This window comes from Scyliorhinus canicula, chromosome 6 (genome assembly GCF_902713615.1).
Source record: "Scyliorhinus canicula chromosome 6, sScyCan1.1, whole genome shotgun sequence".
In the NCBI taxonomy this organism is placed as follows: Eukaryota; Metazoa; Chordata; class Chondrichthyes; order Carcharhiniformes; family Scyliorhinidae; genus Scyliorhinus; species Scyliorhinus canicula.
In genome coordinates, this window is record NC_052151.1 from 65,174,780 (window position 1) to 65,192,804 (window position 18,025).

Here is an 18,025-nt window from a genome sequence, read left to right on the forward strand (position 1 = left end):
TCGAGCAGGGACCCTGAAGCTGTGAAGCAACAGTGCTAACCGCTGTGAAGGATGTTTGACATCATGATCCACCTATGTTTGCTTTCAGCGGTCATTAGGTGCAAGCAGCTTCGCAACACAAAAAAGATGAGTGCTATGCTACTGAGCTCAACTTCACTCCCTACCCCTCTCCCCCCAATCCCCAGGGTTTTAGTGGATTTTTTTTCTGAACCTGCTGTGAGACAGTGAAGTCAAACAGAATCTAACACCACTCCTTCCATCCACTAGGGGGTGCATGAAGGCTGAAGAACGTATCATCTGAAAATCTTGGGACTTTTTTTTAGATGGTCTAAATACTGGCATCTATTAGGCCCTCTTAATCTCTTGTCTGTAATTATTTTCCAAAAGAAGCCCATTGAAGAAGCAGAAAGGTTAACAACAGTATAAAATGGCACTTGCAATATTCCTATCCGTGAGCCCTCGGCGAGATTTTCTCTCAGAAGGGAAACTGAAATCTCTGCCACAAATACTTACTAATAAATTCGGAGACATTTGTAGGTGCCTGTGTCTATAACACACTGCCTGTTGATTCTTGGTAACACTGGTTTTACGTAGGTTAGCCTAGATGGGCAGTAAATTGGAAGATTCTGGTCAGCAGGAACCTATGGTATGAGATGAAAAATAAGTTGCCATTTAGATTGATTAAGTGCAACATTGGGCAAAAGGTGATTAATGATGGAATGAAGGGGCGCAGTGCAAGAATTAGCCTAGTCCATCTTGGCGAGGAGCAGTTTGTTTCAATCTACATTTATTTGAAATCTTCAGCCAGTAGATCACAAGAATCTTTAATGTCAGTACCAGACTGTCACCATTCACCTTAATCCAGAAAAAGGGAAGAGATTAAAATCAAAGAAGTAAAACTTCAACAAAAAAAAAAATGACCTATATGGCTGGACTACTTTTAGTTACTACTGCTTTCATTAACATTCATGTTACCAATGATAGTTTTTGAGCAGCACCTGGGGATTCACCAAAAATAAAAATGTCCATTGATATTATAATGCATTTCCAGGCACAGGATGGCAGACAACAATGGTGAAGTGATAGGGAACATTGCCCATCTGTGTCAAAAATAAGTGCTTGGCTACAGTTCAAAATAAAGTAAATGTCACCAAGTTGTAATAACAAAGGAATGGAGAGGGCAAATCAAAAACACTTTATCAATGTCTTAGAAATAGTCAGATCCTTTGGAGAGTCATACGCAATTCTATTCACTTAATATTATTGGTCTGAAGAACAACATGAAAATGAGCAACTATAAATCCCAAATATCAGGATTTAAGTTGTGAGGTAAAGTTAAGGAGAGTTATTTCCACATGAAGAACAGATTTTAGCTGATGGTTTAATTGCAACTTTCAAAATTATTAAGGGAGGGATTGGTGATAGTGATTCTGACAAATCGTTCACCACAAGTAAAGATGTGAACCGACTGATGCAAGTTAACAAATAGGAATAAAAAGTGAAGTCAGACCTAAAGGATGGTAGAATTGCAGAATTATTTACCAGACATGGCATGGAACAGAATAAACAGATTGAACAATTACGTGCCTTACCAGAGAAAGGAAGTATTAAAGGATGTGCTGAGAGTGAGGAATTAGCGGAGATATTCCTAAGTGCTAACAATTTCAAAGCTCAGCTAAATTTCATGTTATCATTTGTGGTTTTAGATGTCATTAATTTTTATTTTAAAAGTCTATCTTTTCTTGTGTAATTAAATCCTATTTTTCTCAACGGGCAGCGGATCCTCTGGGAAAATGCCGATAATCACCTTCAGGATCTGTAACGTCTTTGTTTGATGATCCTGATCTATTTGCGGAAACCTGGAAACACCCATTTCACAAAGTCTATCTGAAAACATTATCCTTTCAGAAAGTTTCATAAATCAAGGTTCAGTCAAATCCAGTAGAGGATTTGACAAAATCTCCTTCAATTAAATACAATACCGTTCTCTAGCTAGCAATCCCATCATTCGCCCAGGCAACAGTCTGAAAGTAAACCAGTCTGCTCAGGGCCTTGGGTGTCACATTTGATCCCATGGCCAGCTTGATCTAGATCCTACCAGGCTTAGCGGGTCGAGTGACCCGTGATCGGCCCGGCCTGAAGCCTGATTTGGGGCTCTCCTGGGATTCACCCGTTGTGCCCAACGTGGTGACTGAACCACGCCCAATGACTTTGGCTCCATCGCATCGCAGCTACTGACTCTATCCTCCTCCATGGCCACTGTCATAGACTAAATCAGAGTGTTTGAAATCTTGGCACTGCATTCAGCACTGGGCTGAGCTTCCAGTTTCACAACCTTTCCTCACCAAGACCACATATCTCCACTCCTGCCTCAGCCCACCTTTACTGAAACCACCTTTGTTACCTCTAGACTTGGATTATTTCAGTGCTTAAGATGTCCCCCACCACCACCTGCACCCCCCCCCCCCCCCCCCCCCCTGCCCCTTGCACCCTTCATAAACGTGAGCTCATCCAAAGTTCAGCTGCCCTTATCCAAGTTCACATCTTTCACTTATCATCCCGGTCTAGCAAAGGCTGTCTTCAAATTCTCATCCTTCAGTCCAAATCCCTCCATAGCCTTGCCCCTCCCCAGCTAATATCTTTTGTTGCCCTGTACCCTCCGAGATCTCTGCATGTTCAATTCTGACCTCCTTACATCCTTGATTTCCATTGTTCCACCATTTGTGGCCAAGCCTTCTGCAGACTAGAACCTTAGCTTTGGAATTCCTTCTGTAAACCTCTCCACCTCTTTGATCACACTCTTTATGCTTTATCCTAATATCTCTGTGTGGTTCAGTGTCAAATTATGTCTGAGAACATAAGAGCAAAAGGAGCCCACTTGGCTATTTGAACCTGCTGTACCATTCAATAAGATCATGGCTGATCTTCCTCAACTCCCTTCCTTCATTGAATCTCTCATTTCATATTTACTCAGTGACTGAGCATCCACATTCCTCAGGCATAGGGAATTCCAAAGACTCACAAAGTCTCATCTGTCCTAAATGGTGGATCCCTTATCCTGAGACTGTGTTGCGTAGCTCCTGACTCTCCAGTCAGCGGATACAGCCGCTCAACATCAATCCTGTCAAGTTCAATCAAGTTAGCATTTTATGTTTCAATGAGCACAACTCTCGTTCTTTTAAACCCATGGGATCATAGACCTAGTCTACTCAATCTCACCTCCATAGAATCCCCTCATCCCAGGAATCAGCCACTGCAATTTCTCCAATACAAGTATGTCCCTTCTGAAGTAAGGAGGCCATAACCCTCCTTGCAAACATCTTGCTATGTTGAAGGCAGTATATAAGTACACGGTGAGGTCACCTGGGGTGCAAACATGTATTGCACAAGCAAACTTTATGTATGTTTTTTTCATGGTTGCAGTCTATCAACATCAATCTAGGTTTCAATTAGATCCAAATGGCAGCACAGTGGTTGGCACTGCTGCCTAGGGACCTAGGTTTGAATTTGGCCTTGATTCTGAGGGTGGGGGTGGGGAAGCGGGGTTTGCTGGTGGAGGTGGTGCTGGGGGGGACTAAGTGTGAAATTAGCACATTCTCCATGTGTCTCCGCGGGTTTCCTCCGGGTGCTCCAATTTCTCCCACAGACCAAAGATGTGCAGGTTAGATGCATTGGCCATGATAAAATTGCCCCATAAGTGTCCGAAAAGTCATATGGGGGTAGAGCATGGGAGTGGTCTACTTAGGATGCTCCTTCAGAGGGTCGGTGCAGACTCAGGCTGAATGGCCTCTTTCTGCACTGTCGGGATTCTATGGAAGTGTCTGAAGTATCAGAGTGAACTCACTCATTGTTCCATATCTCGCATTCTGGAGAGCTCTATCATTCAGCATGATATCCTATCATGGACTATACGGTCATCTATATTAAAAGCCCATTGCACTTAACAATCTCTTGGGTTTTTTTTTAGCCACAACAACTCTTCTTTGATGTTGATTTTGACAAGTCGCCTCTGAGATGTTGCCAGTGCCAATTTGCATCAACATACAACTTCTATGTACAAGTTGAAGCCTTTCACATCTAAGTTTGTTGCCACAACAAAATCATACTGCATCAAGAACTGGCTTTATGGAATTCCCTGACTGATTTGAGACACTTTTCTTTCAACGAAGGTGCTTGGTAAATCTATTTCTTGGCGGGAAGAAGCGCAACACATTTTTTTGCCACAGTTGTGTTCAATGTGATGATTTACAGTGCAATTTACAGCAATACGCCTTAATAAATAAAATTAATAAAGGTGCATCAAGCAATGTCATAAGTATAAGGCCTTCTTAACTGGAACACAGGAATTCAGTTATGGTGAACCGTCAGTTCAAATTTCGATACAAACTCTCTAATCCAAAAGAAGGGCTGCAATTTCTGCTTTACGAATTGTGGTGTTGATCTGAAACTGGCAGCATTTTTGCAAAGGACTGCCATCCTTGGGTTGTTTCCTGTGGCTGAACTGAAATATATGTTTGGTTTGAAAGTGTACATGTAAGAGAAGCTAGTCAAAACACCTAATTTGCCTGTTCTAGAACTGAATGTACTTGTATCAGCATGGGAACTATGTCCTGATATCAAATACATGAGATTGCTTCTTGTAGGTCGAACAATGAACAATGGTGCTCAATTTATTTATTACCAACCTGGTGGGATTGTCATACTAACAGGAGCTTGGTTAGTCAACTCTTCAATAATTAGAATGGAAAAGTTAATATGAGATTTACATTTTTGGTAGAGGAGCTGATGTCCACTTGAAACTTATATTGTGAAGGGACACGTTTTTATATGCTAGTGATGTGGATAACTATGCAATTGTGTCATGGCCGCAAAAAGCAGGGCAAATCCAACCTAGCTAATTACCACCCCAAGGGTCTACTCTCAGTCATCAACAAAATGATGGAGGGAATCATTAACATTGCTTTCAATGGACGCTTACTCACCAAAACTTACTCACTGATATTCAGTTTGAGTTTTGCCAAGACCATTTGTCTTTAGGCATCATTACAGCCTAGCTTCAACTATGGATACAAGAGTTGAATTCCAGGTGCAAACCTTTACATAAAGGCAATGTTCATCTCAGTGTGAAACTGAGGAACCATAGTAAAATTGAAGTTAATGGAGATCAGGGAGAAAGTTATAAGTAGCACAGATAGAAATGATTGTGGTTGTTGAAGGCTTATCATTCTCAGTCCCTGAACACCACTGCAGGAGTTCCTCATATCAACACCCTAAGCCCAACTTCAGCAATGACCATCACTCCATCATACAGTCAGAAGTGGAGTGGTTTGCTGATTGTTGAACATTTCAGATCCATTTACAATTCCTCAGACAACAAAGCAGTGCTTGTTGGCATGCAGCAAGATGTGAACAACATGCAGGCCTGGGCTGACATGTGGCAAATAACACCAGACCACCTCCCTATTTCATTCAATGGCATTACCGTCACCAAATCCCCCACTATCAATGTTGATCAGTAGCTGAACTAGACTGAACTGGATCTGAAATTTTTAACCATCAGCAAACCACTCCACTTCTGACTGTATGATGGAGTGATGGTCATTGCTGAAGTTGGGCTTAGGGTGTTGATATGAGGAACTCCTGCAGTGGCGTTCAGGGACTGAGAATGATAAGCCTTCGTCAACCACAATCATTTCTATCTGTGCTACTTATAACTTTCTCCCTGATCTCCATTAACTTCAATTCCATGAATACTACAGAAAGTCAGTACAGAAACAGCAAATGGGCAATAAATGCTCGTCTTTCCAGGTAACACACACATCCCATGAGCAAATAAAAAGAAAATGAACTAATACAAGTGAAAACTCCCCAAAGACGGCACAGTTTTGGTAGGTGGGGGTGTGTTCATTGTTCACTCTATAAAGATGTATTAATGCAATTACACTTCAAATAATTAAGTTAGATCTTTCTCAAACAACGTTGCTCTCAAAATTGTTCCATTGCCGATCTAAATTATTTTCAAAGATCAGTCACATCACTCATGCTTTCCTCCCTCCTGAAAGTATCGACTCTTTCCTGGGACACTCTGCTAGGTTTGCAGGAGGGTTTTGGCAGTGAAAGTAGGGAGGATATTACAGCCAAGCCTAGTTCTATCTTCAATCAACATCCACATGTGCTCAACTATATGCTGTGGTTAATGGATTGCAATCAGGAATGGAAATTATCCAATTTTTCCCTTCCAACCTTGGATTCAATGTAACTGTACCACCCTATCTATCACAACATCAGACTGGGGATCAGATCTGAGATGCTCCTGCTCAATGTGATTCACCTATAAACTTGATCTATGGGGGAAAGGAGACCCAAAATATTTTTTGAACATTTTGGTTTCAAACCGTGCATCATATAAAAAATTGAGAAGTGCCTAGATGGTATGCAAAGTGACACCTTACATGGCTACTTAGAAGTTTGAAAGCTCTTGGTTGGTCAATTCAAGAGCTATAGAAAGGTCTCCAGTACCAGACTAGAACAACAAACTACAAGAATGACTATGTCGCTAGTTAGAATCAGCACTGTTATCGAAAAGGGGACATATGCATCAAAATGAAACTAAGCTACAATGTAAAGAAATACTAAATCTCTTGCAGCTAGAATTAATTATTGAGATGAAAAATTAGACAATTGCACAACCCAGTTAAACCATAATTCAAACAATAAATGACAAAAATTTGAAACAATGCTTTACTTTAACTAGATTTTATTCAGTACCAACTTTAATTATCTGCACCTTGATAAATATTTTTGGAACACTTTCCATTGATGTGAAAGTGGAAAGTTAGAGTATTACATCTGATCATTTGATCTACTTCAAATCATTTTCTTTGAAAGAGTGTTGTAAGTACTTTTGTTACTTGCTATCGTCAACCTGGATGTGTTAGCAGATCAACACATAAATCCGTTAGTAAATCATGGCACACTAATGGAAGAACAAACAGGAGGCAGGCAAACCAAAGAAGTATTTGTCAACTGTTGGCCACTAAAAGGTGTAATTCAGCTGTGTCACCCATCATGCTCCCAACATTTTTCTTTTTTAATGTGTGTTATGCATCAGTCTTGCAGGGTGCTGATAAAAATCACCAGAACTAATATTGCAAAGAGATTCTCCTCAGACACAGTGCAACTTTGCTTATGGAGGTATTACTGGCAGTCTGACTCAATGATGAGAAACCCATTCTGTCAGTTGCTTTCTTGAACACAATATTGCAAAGGACAAATTCACATTCGCTGAGGTTCCATTTTGGGTTATTATAAATTGCACTTTGTTTTGCCGACCACAGTTCCTACATCGCTCAAAGTTGTGAGATACTGTCAAGTTGACCTGTGTTTTTTAAGATCGAAGAAAGGTCAAAAATTACGAAGCCCCTCTCCATTATCATTCTTTAATCTGTAATAAAAGAGGCAACAGTAACATCATTAGATCGCTGAAGCACACAGTGAATGAGTTGGTCACTTAATTAACCAAGTTTTTAAAAAAGTGCAGTCAAAGCATTTCACTTTAAAATGATTATACAACATAAAGCCTGCATATTTTGTGGAATAACTATATTTTCAGAGTTCATCTCTGTTAAATCACACTAAACGCGAGCAAATATTTTCACTTCAATTTTTACATGCACTCGTAAGGACAAATATCAATCACTCCTTTTCATTTGACAATACTGAATTAAATAAAAATGTTTGAAGTAATTTGAAGGAAGTTATTTATCATATGTACTTTGAGTTTTAAAACAATAAATAAATATCTGTGCAGAATGCAATTAGACTTTGGCTTCTGGCACCTGTTGCTTGGAGATAAACAAAGAAAACCCTTTGGATAAAGTGTCACCCAATTGTTAAAGCCCATAAAAGGGTTCCATCATGACACAGTGCCTGCTTCAGGGGGAGAGATTAAATTAATAATAATAATAATCTTTATTAGTGACACAAGTAGGCTTACATCAACACTTCAAAGGAGTTACTGTGAAAATCCCTTGGTCGCCACACTCCGGTGCCTGTTCGGGTACACGGAGGAAGAATTCCGAATGTCCAATTCACCTAACAGCACATCTTACGGGACTTGTGGGGGGAAACAGGAGCGCCCGGATAAAACCCACACAGACAAGGGGACATTGTGCAGACTCCGCACAGACAGTGACCCAGCCGGGAATCGAGCAGGGACCCTGAAGCTGTGAAGCAACAGTGCTAACCACTGTGCTACCGTGCCGCCACTTATGCTAAAACATGATACACTGTGTTTTACATTTGATAGTTATTCACAACATTTTAGAAGTAAAAATATTTTAAGCCAAGACTAGCAAATCTATCGTTTCTGGTAGGACATGATGGACCTGATCGAATCAAATAGGAAGAGAGTTCCACAGCGAGCGCTGAGAAACACCCCACTATCTAACGCCTATCCAGTTAGGTATGGAGCCTCAGCGGGGGATGCACACCCAAGGCCGCACTCAGCACCGTTTTCTGCACTGACGAACACCGCACGCCGGAGAGCGCTCATGGAGCAACCCCTGAACCCCAACCCCCAAGCCTCAAGTCACTATAAGGGGGTCCTCAGGCCCCCCTGCACATCCATGCAGTGAATTCTGCGGCCCATTCACCGCCACATGAAAGATGCCAGCTTGACACCTTGACACTGCCAGTCCGGCATGCTGGCACTGCCCATGCCAAGTGTCAGTGCCACCTGGACACCTTGACAATTCCACGCTGCCACTCAGATGGCACTGCCAGGCTGCCAGGTTGGCCCTGCCAAGGTGCCCAGGTGGCACCAGCAGTGCCAGAGTGTCACCCTCCCCAGAGGGTATGCACCTGGGAGCCTCCAATCCTTTGGGAGACCTCAACGAGTGCCGTTTCATCTGGTCCCCATTTGTGGAGACCAGCACTGAACAGTGCTCACCCAAGGTCTCCAAGGCGAAAGGACTAGATCACACGCCTTGGCTACCTCAGGGAACTGCATATTACAGTAAAACTTGCTGCCTTGCTCCAATATGCAAATTTGTCAAAGGGTGATCCCACCCACAATGGACAGGCTTCATATCGTGATATCTCGTGAGATCGTGTTAGATCTCGCGAGACATAGCGAGCCGGGTAGATCGCGGGAGCATGGCCTCCCGGCACTTAGCGCCCACGGTATGCTGTGGCATGCTGCTTCTCAGGCTCAGCGTGGCCGGTAGATCATGCCCGTTAAGTCAATTAGTATAGACTTGCCGCTCTCCAAATCTAATATTTTGTTTAATGTTGATCCAGATTGAGGTTTGCCAGGATAATAGAATGAACATCTTAATGCCAGTATTACTTCTCAAGTTAAGTGCCAATTTAGGAGTCAAGTTCTCATTACATCCCATGTCAGCCAGTATTCAAGTTAGCCTGGCCAATTATAACCAAGCCAGAGGTACATTCTCTATGTCAGCTAGCACCTGCTGGGCACTGATCTGAGCCTGCTCAATCTCATACCATGTTATGACTTCACAGCAAAGAGAGGCAAAACTTTCATCTATCAATTTGGAATATTTTCAAGTGCATGGATACCATGCGGAAGAAAGGACAGTATACTAACGTACCTATCACGCACTTTTTAAAAAAAATAAAGAGGGGAAGTCCCATAGCTATTAAGAGCGGAATCAATTAAAGTTAAAGAAGAAGCTTATAACATAAGGATGTGGTTTCGCTTGCTAAATTTGACATGCATTACAGTTTCATAGAGTGGAAAATCAAACAGATCTTAAGTTTTAAGTAGTAGTTACCTCTGTGACTACTCCTGCTGCTATACTGGATCCACTGTAACGTAACATAAAACGACCAAGCTCTTTGAAGTCTTTGTAGAGTTCGAGAGAGACAGGTCTCTGGGTTTGTAGCTCTATCAAGGCATTCTGCCCTTTAGTCAAACATCTGAAGAAGATTATAATCAAACTATGTAAATAGTGGGAAATCAGTTACAAGATCTCCTGGCTCATAAGTCAAGACAGCACAAAAGCCAACATGTTTCTCAAATATCTCTGCCCTTTCAGTCGGAGTTTTGATAATCAATAGTTGGATACTATAATCATTTCAAAAGCTTCTTGGACTCAATTTTTTTTCAACTTATAGGGAATAGATAGGATAGATGCGGGCAGGTTGTTTCCACTGGCGGGTGACAGCAGAACTAGGGGACATAGCCTCAAAATAAGGGGAAGTAGATTTAGGACTGAGTTTAGGAGGAACTTCTTCACCCAAAGGGTTGTGAATCTATGGAATTCCTTGCCCAGTGAAGCAGTTGAGGCTCCTTCATTACATGTTTTTAAGGTAAAGATAGATAGTTTTTTGAAGAATAAAGGGATTAAGGGTTCTGGTGTTCGAGCCGGAAAGTGGAGCTGAGTCCACAAAAGATCAGCCATGATCTTATTGAATGGCGGAGCAGGCTCGAGGGCCTACTCCTGCTCCTAGTTCTTATGTTCTTATGATCACAGTTGATGTTACAACTGGACGGGAAGATCCCACTATGGAACCCTGGTACAACAGAACTTTTACTTTTTATTAATAATATATTGAGGAAGAGAGTCACAAAACCACTAATTAGTTTCAACAAGAACCATGCAATTATTAAACATGAAAAAAATTGGATTATAATACAATACTCCCTTTACTCTCCCCTTCGCTGAACAAATTCACACAGATTTGAAGATTAACACGGATTACAAATACATCGCAACCTAACACACAAAGTATTTTAAGTACCAAGGCGACTGTGGTAAGACACACTCCTTTCTGAACTCAAGTGAATGTGGATTTCTCCTCAAAATCCCCCAAGATGATTCTTATGCCACCTAATCAAATTCACCTTTCAAAAGTTACCCTTTCAAATCTTCTTTTAAATTGTGCTTTCCCTCTGCACCTTCAGTCAAGGCTTTACTTTCAGGTTTTACATCTCTCCTTTCAGGTTTCCTTTTCCTTAAAGGCTTTTGCACCAACTCAGAGGTCCAGCCACCGATTTTCATAATTATTTCAAATAATGTCTCCCAAACTGTAGTAATTTCTCACAAACCTTAGCACTACTGCAGATATATTTCTGGCCTCTCATTATCCAATGCCTTTTCAAGTCTCTGTGACTTTATTGAACAGTAATCTGCTCAGTTAACTCCAGACTTCTCAGAAACTTCTTTAATTTCTCTAGTTTCCATAACTAGCTGGATTTCCAGCATCTGTTTTCTTAACCATTATGCCATAGTATGGCTTTTCTTCCAGAAAGGCTGAGACATGTTCCTCCTTTAACCTTCTGGCAGAGCTGTCTTCTCTCTTACTACCTATCTCCAAATGCAATCAAATTAGTTAAACTAAAACTTAAACGTTTATCTGCCTTACAAGGCCCCAGTTGCTGAGCAACCACTGGTTTATTAACTCTTCACGTCATAGCCCTCTCTCAGCAGAATGAGACTGGAATTGAAACCCCCCCCCCCCCCCTCCCCCATACACACACACAAACACCTTTGAAAAGCATGAATCTAACAATAGGTTTTACCCTTCAGGCACAGAAACATTAAATTAGAAAAAACTTAAAGCTGTAAAGTATGTTTACTAATACAAATGTAAATCCCTTAAAACGCAGCTTTAGTTTCCCCAAAATCAAAGCTGCGTTTTGTTTCCTTTGATGATTTTCCCAGAATCATCATCTGTAAATTTGTCCCTATGTCAGAGGCACTCAATGAAACCATGCCAGCCATGGCCCTCTAACTAGTAAAATAATGGATGAATCAATAGATCTTTAGACTCCATGTACCCATCCAACATCAATCTTTATGTTTATTTGCATTTTACAGATTTATTTAGGAGAATACTCCATTGGCTTTAATCAGAAGGAGATGGAAATGCAATGTGAAGGATTAGAGATGGAGCATCTCCTTGAAATCTGAAGCTGATAAACTAAGCCCCAAACATTTCTGATTCATATACACAAGTAGTGAGGGAATTCCTCTGTTGGCTGCATAATGAAACTCCCTGACAATGCAGGAGTTGATCACACAGTATTCATTCTGTTTTATATTTAGCCACAACTATAACAGCATATTATTGTGGTTTGATTTCTGAGCCAACAACCCACCTAAGCACTTGATCAAAGTCTAAATTCAGGCATTCCAAAACTGCTTGCTCACATCTTTCATATTTTACATATATGTTTTTAATTTTGTACAAACTTTTCATGAATCTTTTAAAGGGATATTTCACTCTGGTTCTCTCCACTTGCATCCAAAATTTATTTTAGTCTTTAATAGATGTAAATTAATCGTGAAAGATGATGAAGAGTGAAATAATTCTGATTCATAACTTAGTTTAAATATTATTTGAGCAAAACAATCTTAGATCAAACATGTATTGTGAGCTAGACAATTTGGACAGCATTGATCTAAATGAGTGCTGTAATTAAATCCTTCACAAAACTGGCAACGTAACACTACAAAAGAAAACAATTAATTTACAGACTGTCTTGCCAGATGAATCAATGTGAACATTTGAAGGTCATGGACTTCTTTTGGAGACAAACTACATTAAGTTATCAAATTACCTATACTGTCACTATTTTGACACGGAATTCTCGAATTCTAAACCAAAAGATCACTCAGTATTGAAATTGCTTATTGTATTCATTCAGTTGGTGACAGGTCTAGAAAGTGCATGGGGAAGCTGATGTGTTAGGCAGGTTGATTCGATGTGGACTGCACTTGATGCAGTGAAGATAGAAACAGACGTCTAACACTGGAGACGATCCAACATTGTTTTATTCAACGATAGAACTAATATACATATTCAGCTGTGGGTCGACACCATACTGAACTGACTGGAGACCTTGTACTAGCCTGACCAGACTTACTAGCTACCGCATGGTGTTTGCACTGGCTAGCTCGTGGACTCTGACTGTCTCAGTGGCTGGGTCCCGAGACAGCGGGAAACCTAGTGCCCTCTGGCTTTATAGTGGTCGTGTCCTGTCTGGTGATTGGCTGCACTGTGCTGTGTGCTTACTGGTCATCCTGTGTGTCAATCATTGCCTGTCTGCACTTCATTATGTACATGAGTGGATATAATGACAGAAGCCAAATAAGATTTTTTTTTTTTTTTTTTAAATACAGCTTTTATTTCTGTATTTTCTTACTGGGGAATGGCAGAACCATCTTGTGTGGCATGGAGGTGCCACACAACACTACTGTCCTATTAGTTCGTTCATACACGTTCTTTGCAGTTAGAAGTGGAAAACTGTTCAAAATGTGCTGCAGTTTTGGATGACAGAATTGCTTTCATAGATCATAGAATTTACAGTGCGGAAGGAGGCCATTCGGCCCATCTAGTCTGCACCGGCTCTTGGAAAGAGCACCCTACCCGAGGTCAACACCTCCACCCTATCCCCATAACCCAGTAACCCCACCCAACACTAAGGGCAAATTATCAAAGAATCATCGAATTTACAGTGCAGAAAGAGGCCATTTGGCCCATTGAGTCTGCACCGGCCCTTGGAAAGAACATCCCACCTAAGCACACATCTCCACCCTATCCCCGTAACCCACTAACCTCACCTAAACCATTTGGACACTAAGGGGCAATTTAGAATGGCCAATCCACCTAACCCGCACATCTTTTGACTGAGGGAGGAAACCGGAAGGAAACCCACACACACACGGGGAGAACGCGCAGACTCCGCACAGACAGTGACCCAAGCAGGAATCGAACCCGAGACCGTGGAGCTGTCAAGCAACTATGGTAACCACTGTGCTACCGTGCTGCCCTCCACTGTGCTACCATTGAGCCCTAATGGGAAGGGAATGGAAAACAGTGACAATCCAACATTCAAAAACCAAGGCAACATATCTGAAATATAAACTTCATTGCAATCATTAAATTTCATTAACCACATTGGTACTTCACCGCATGGAAAGTTAGATTAATGCTTTAGATGGTGCACCAGTGCACCACAGCAGGGAAGGTTTATTCTATTCTTCAGTTCCAATGGTTCCAATCATAGACATGCTATCAGGGAAGATACCCAATGAGGCGCCAGACTTTATACAAAGTGATAAATAACTAACAGGTGACTCTCAGAACCTGTATCAGTTCACAAGTGATGCCAGGGAAGAAGTTACCTTATTGGTCTGATAAATGGTTACAGGCTTTATCAATAAAAGAAAAAGAAACTACTTCAAAATTAATATTTTAACAATTTACCTGGTTCAACTTGACCTAATTAACTTTTGAATTCCCCATGCTGGCATAACTATGAGGCTAATAGTCAAATAAATGTAGAGATGTTTTAAACATTGCTTACTTAGGTTTTTTCTTGAGAACCTCTCCTGTGTTCTTGTGCAGAACGCTCACTAGCCTTCTGATTGTGCATGGTTCACTTAAAGTTTGGTAATGTAGTAAAACCTGTTAATAAAGGCATAATCCATATTTTTAACTTTAAATATGATTTATTGCAGTATTCAAGGCACATTAAAATCAAACAGTAGTAAATTGCATTTCCTATTGTACAAGTTCCTTTTTAGTTAATCTTACAGATTCAAAGTGTACTCAATATGTCTCCAGAGTTTGAAAATGAATAAGAATATGCGCAATTTTAAATAATAATAATAATCTTTATTATTGTCACAAGTAGGCTTACATTAAGGGCGGCAAGGTGACACAGTGGTTAGCACTGTTCCCTCACAACTCCAGAGTCCCGGTTTCAATTTTGGTCTCAGGTGACTGTGTGGAATTTGCACTTTCTCCCCATATCTGCGCAGGTTTCCTCCAGGTGCTCCGGTTTCCTCCCACAAGTCCCGAAAGACGTACTTGTTAGGTGAATTGAACATTCTGAATTCTCCCTCAGTGTACCCGAACAGGCGCCGGAATGTGGTGACTCAGGGCTTTTCACGGTAACTTCATTACCGTGTTAATGTAAACTTACTTGTGACACTAATAAAGATTATTACTTTTCCCACTCGCCATCAGCCTTTGCCGATTGCTGGGAAAGTCCCGCCCATCGTGTCAGTTTTCAATGAATGACGATATAACGACACAATTGTTCTGCACAAAAGAGTAAAAGATATGCTTCACTATTGGAAAGTTCAAATTAACATATTTATATGCTCAGAAATATACATATGAAACATGAAAGAAATAACCTAAAATTCAATTAAGGCAAGATAGAGCATGCAGGACTGCCACAGAAAATGTGTTTCCATGGGCAACACGGTGGCACAGTGGGTTAACCCTGTTGCCTCACAGCGCCGAGGTCCCAGGTTTGATCCCGGCTCTGGGTCACTGTCAGTGTGGAGTTTGCACATTCTCCCCATGTTTGCGTGGGTTTCGCCCCCACAACCCAAAGATGTGCAAGCTAGGTGGATTGGCCACGTTAAATTGCCCCTTAATTGGAAAAAATGAATTGGGTACTCTAAATTTATTTTAAAAAAGAAAAGTTGTTTCCTAGTTCAATTCGCTTTTAGCTCGCATCATTTACTGAATTCTAAATAAACGCAGAACGAAAAAAATGTACTTACTGGTAAACCTTGTGTGATTGGAATATCAATGCTGAAAATAAGAACTCTAGCTCTAAACCTTGTGCATGTTTTGATAGGAGCTTTCTGATCACAAAAAATACACCCCACGCTATAGAAAGAGAAATAAAGAACAAAAGTCAGCATAGCTCATCAAAAACAAACTGAGGTTAAACAATTTCTGTATGTTAATGTATTTTGCTTCAAAAAATGCATATTTTATATATTATGTTATACTGAGACTCTATCTGGTGAAACATGAATGCATATAGCAAAACCTGAATAATTATAATGTGCTCAACTGCCACAGCTTCATGGTTACACTAAACAGTCAGAATGAATGCTCTGGAGTGTTCTAAAATTGAATAGGTGACTTCCAACTAAATGAAGCTTTTGAATTAATTCACCCAGCCCCGTGGTGGAGTGCTTGGAGGCAGGGAACCGGGTTTTGGGATTGCTCCCCAATGTGTTTCCCAGGGACAGCTTGGGAAACGGATTGGGTTCCCACGGAACTCAGGCAGGCTGCAAATTTGCATACTTAAGGCCCCAGTTGGGGATGACATTCCAGCACTGCTGGCATTTTGTCACCGGTGGAGTGGGCACTCACTGCATATGGAGACCCTCAAGCTCAATGTACGTGGCAGACTGGGGGTCACCGGAGTAGAGTCTAAATGCTTCAACAAAGGGGCCGTCATCATGGAGGTCTGCACCCACAGTCAAAACACTTCCATAAGAGATGTTTCCCCTTCTCCCTGAAGAACCTATGGCAATGGCCCTCTGAAATTTTCATTTAAGAGCACCTATAGTTTGAGGTAGATATGTGGTCTCCACCCTTCCTCAGCAGCATCTACCTCACCCAGTGGAACTGCTGAGGCTCTGGAACTGCTGGCCCTCTCATTAGGCCAGTAGTATCAGGAGCGACCCCAACCCCCTCACTGCCTTTAATAGAGTGACAAAGCTTGGAATTGAATTAAAAATTCAATTCCAATCAGATGGAGGGGCAGTTAGTAGTCGAGGCCAGAGAAGGTAGTGAGTGAGCTGGACTCATCAGGGCCAGGCAAACGGGCCTCAGCTAGAGGGGTGAAGTTGTTGCCAGGAACAAAGGGGAGTGTTCTTTCAGCATTGCCTAAAAGAAATTCCTCTATGGATTACAGGATGGATCGATTTGGAGAGCACCTCTCCCCCAACCTGAGACTGTAGGAAGGTTATCACAGTATACTGGGAAGCCTGCATTTGTGACACGCCTCACCCAACACCACTGGTAAAATAAGGGTTGCAGTGCACAGCCATTAACCTAATGGTATCATATTTGATCCCAAGGTGAGCTTCCAGCCCCATATTTACCTAATCACCAAGTGTAACAATGCCCAACTCCTTCCCTGTCAGTACAGGTACTGCTGAAACCCTCATTCATGTCATTGTTACTCTGACTTTATTATCCCAACACACACCTGGCTGGCCTCTCACAATCCAACCTCCATTAACTTGTGGTCATCTGCTGCCCATATATACTTGCAAAATATCTTGTTCCCCCATCACCCTCGTGTTCACTGAACAATGGTGGATGTGCCTTCAGCTGCCTAGAAGCTATAAGCTCTGGAATTCCCCCCCCCCCCCCCCCCCCCCCCCAAGCCTCTCTGCCACTCTATCTCTTTTCCCTTCTTTAAATGTTTTCCTTTAAACCTAACACTGACTCAACTTTTGGCCTTCTGCCAGAATAATTCCTTACGCGCCTTGTGAAACACCTTGGGATGTTTTACCATGTCAAAGGCACTATATAAATACAAGTTGTTCGCCATTCCCCTGCCCTTTCTCCACAGTCATTATTATTCCTTCTTTCTCAATTATTTATCCACTCACAGTTTAAAAGCCTTTAGCAGTGGACTAGCAATTATGACAGTGCAACTGCATACCAAAACCAATACATGAGCAATGCACTGCATTTGCACAAGAACAAGATTTATTGCACCAAATTTTACAAACCACTCCTGAAGACACCTGTGCAGCTTTGGTAGAGCAAGCCCATGTTTGAAATTACATTACACTTGTAGCTGAGGTTCTCATTTTCCCCCTGAAGGTACAAGCTATTAATTTACATGAGCGACTGGTTATGGTGTCAAACGGAACTGAGCCTTCATTTTGAGCACCTGGAAATGTCTGTTTGTTGGACATTACTTGTGTGACAATTAGGACACTTCTTCACTATGAAGTTGTAATATACATTTAAATTTCTATTGATGAATTTAAATTGATAATGTTGGAAAGGTTTTGCATTCTATCTCTTGATACATCGGGCAACTTTCTGTAAACAAGGACACTGTAATCTCTCTGAGCAAAATACTTTATTCAAAGCTCTGTGACGCTGAATACATGAGAGATTTTGTTTAAATTAATATCTGGTTCTCTAGTGACAGCACATGGTCAGTCGAACTCTGGGACCCTAGCTCAAATCCAGTCCAGAATGATGAGTTGAAAGT

General features: G+C 41.3%; 1 protein-coding gene across 2 annotated transcripts in view; it reads right to left on the reverse strand.

Annotated features, from left to right (window-relative positions):
- Positions 1–6,740: 6,740 nt before the first annotated feature.
- hbs1l (HBS1-like translational GTPase) overlaps positions 6,741–18,025 on the reverse strand; it is a 208,211-nt gene continuing 196,926 nt past the window's right edge. For both annotated transcript variants that reach the window (XM_038799399.1, XM_038799398.1), the window contains 4 exons: positions 15,552–15,660; positions 14,339–14,439; positions 9,798–9,942; positions 6,741–7,444 (listed from right to left, as the gene is read on the reverse strand). In XM_038799399.1, coding sequence (XP_038655327.1) covers positions 7,433–7,444; positions 9,798–9,942; positions 14,339–14,439; positions 15,552–15,660 — 367 coding nt within the window. In that variant the 3' untranslated portion in view covers positions 6,741–7,432. The remainder of the gene's footprint in view (positions 7,445–9,797; positions 9,943–14,338; positions 14,440–15,551; positions 15,661–18,025) is intronic.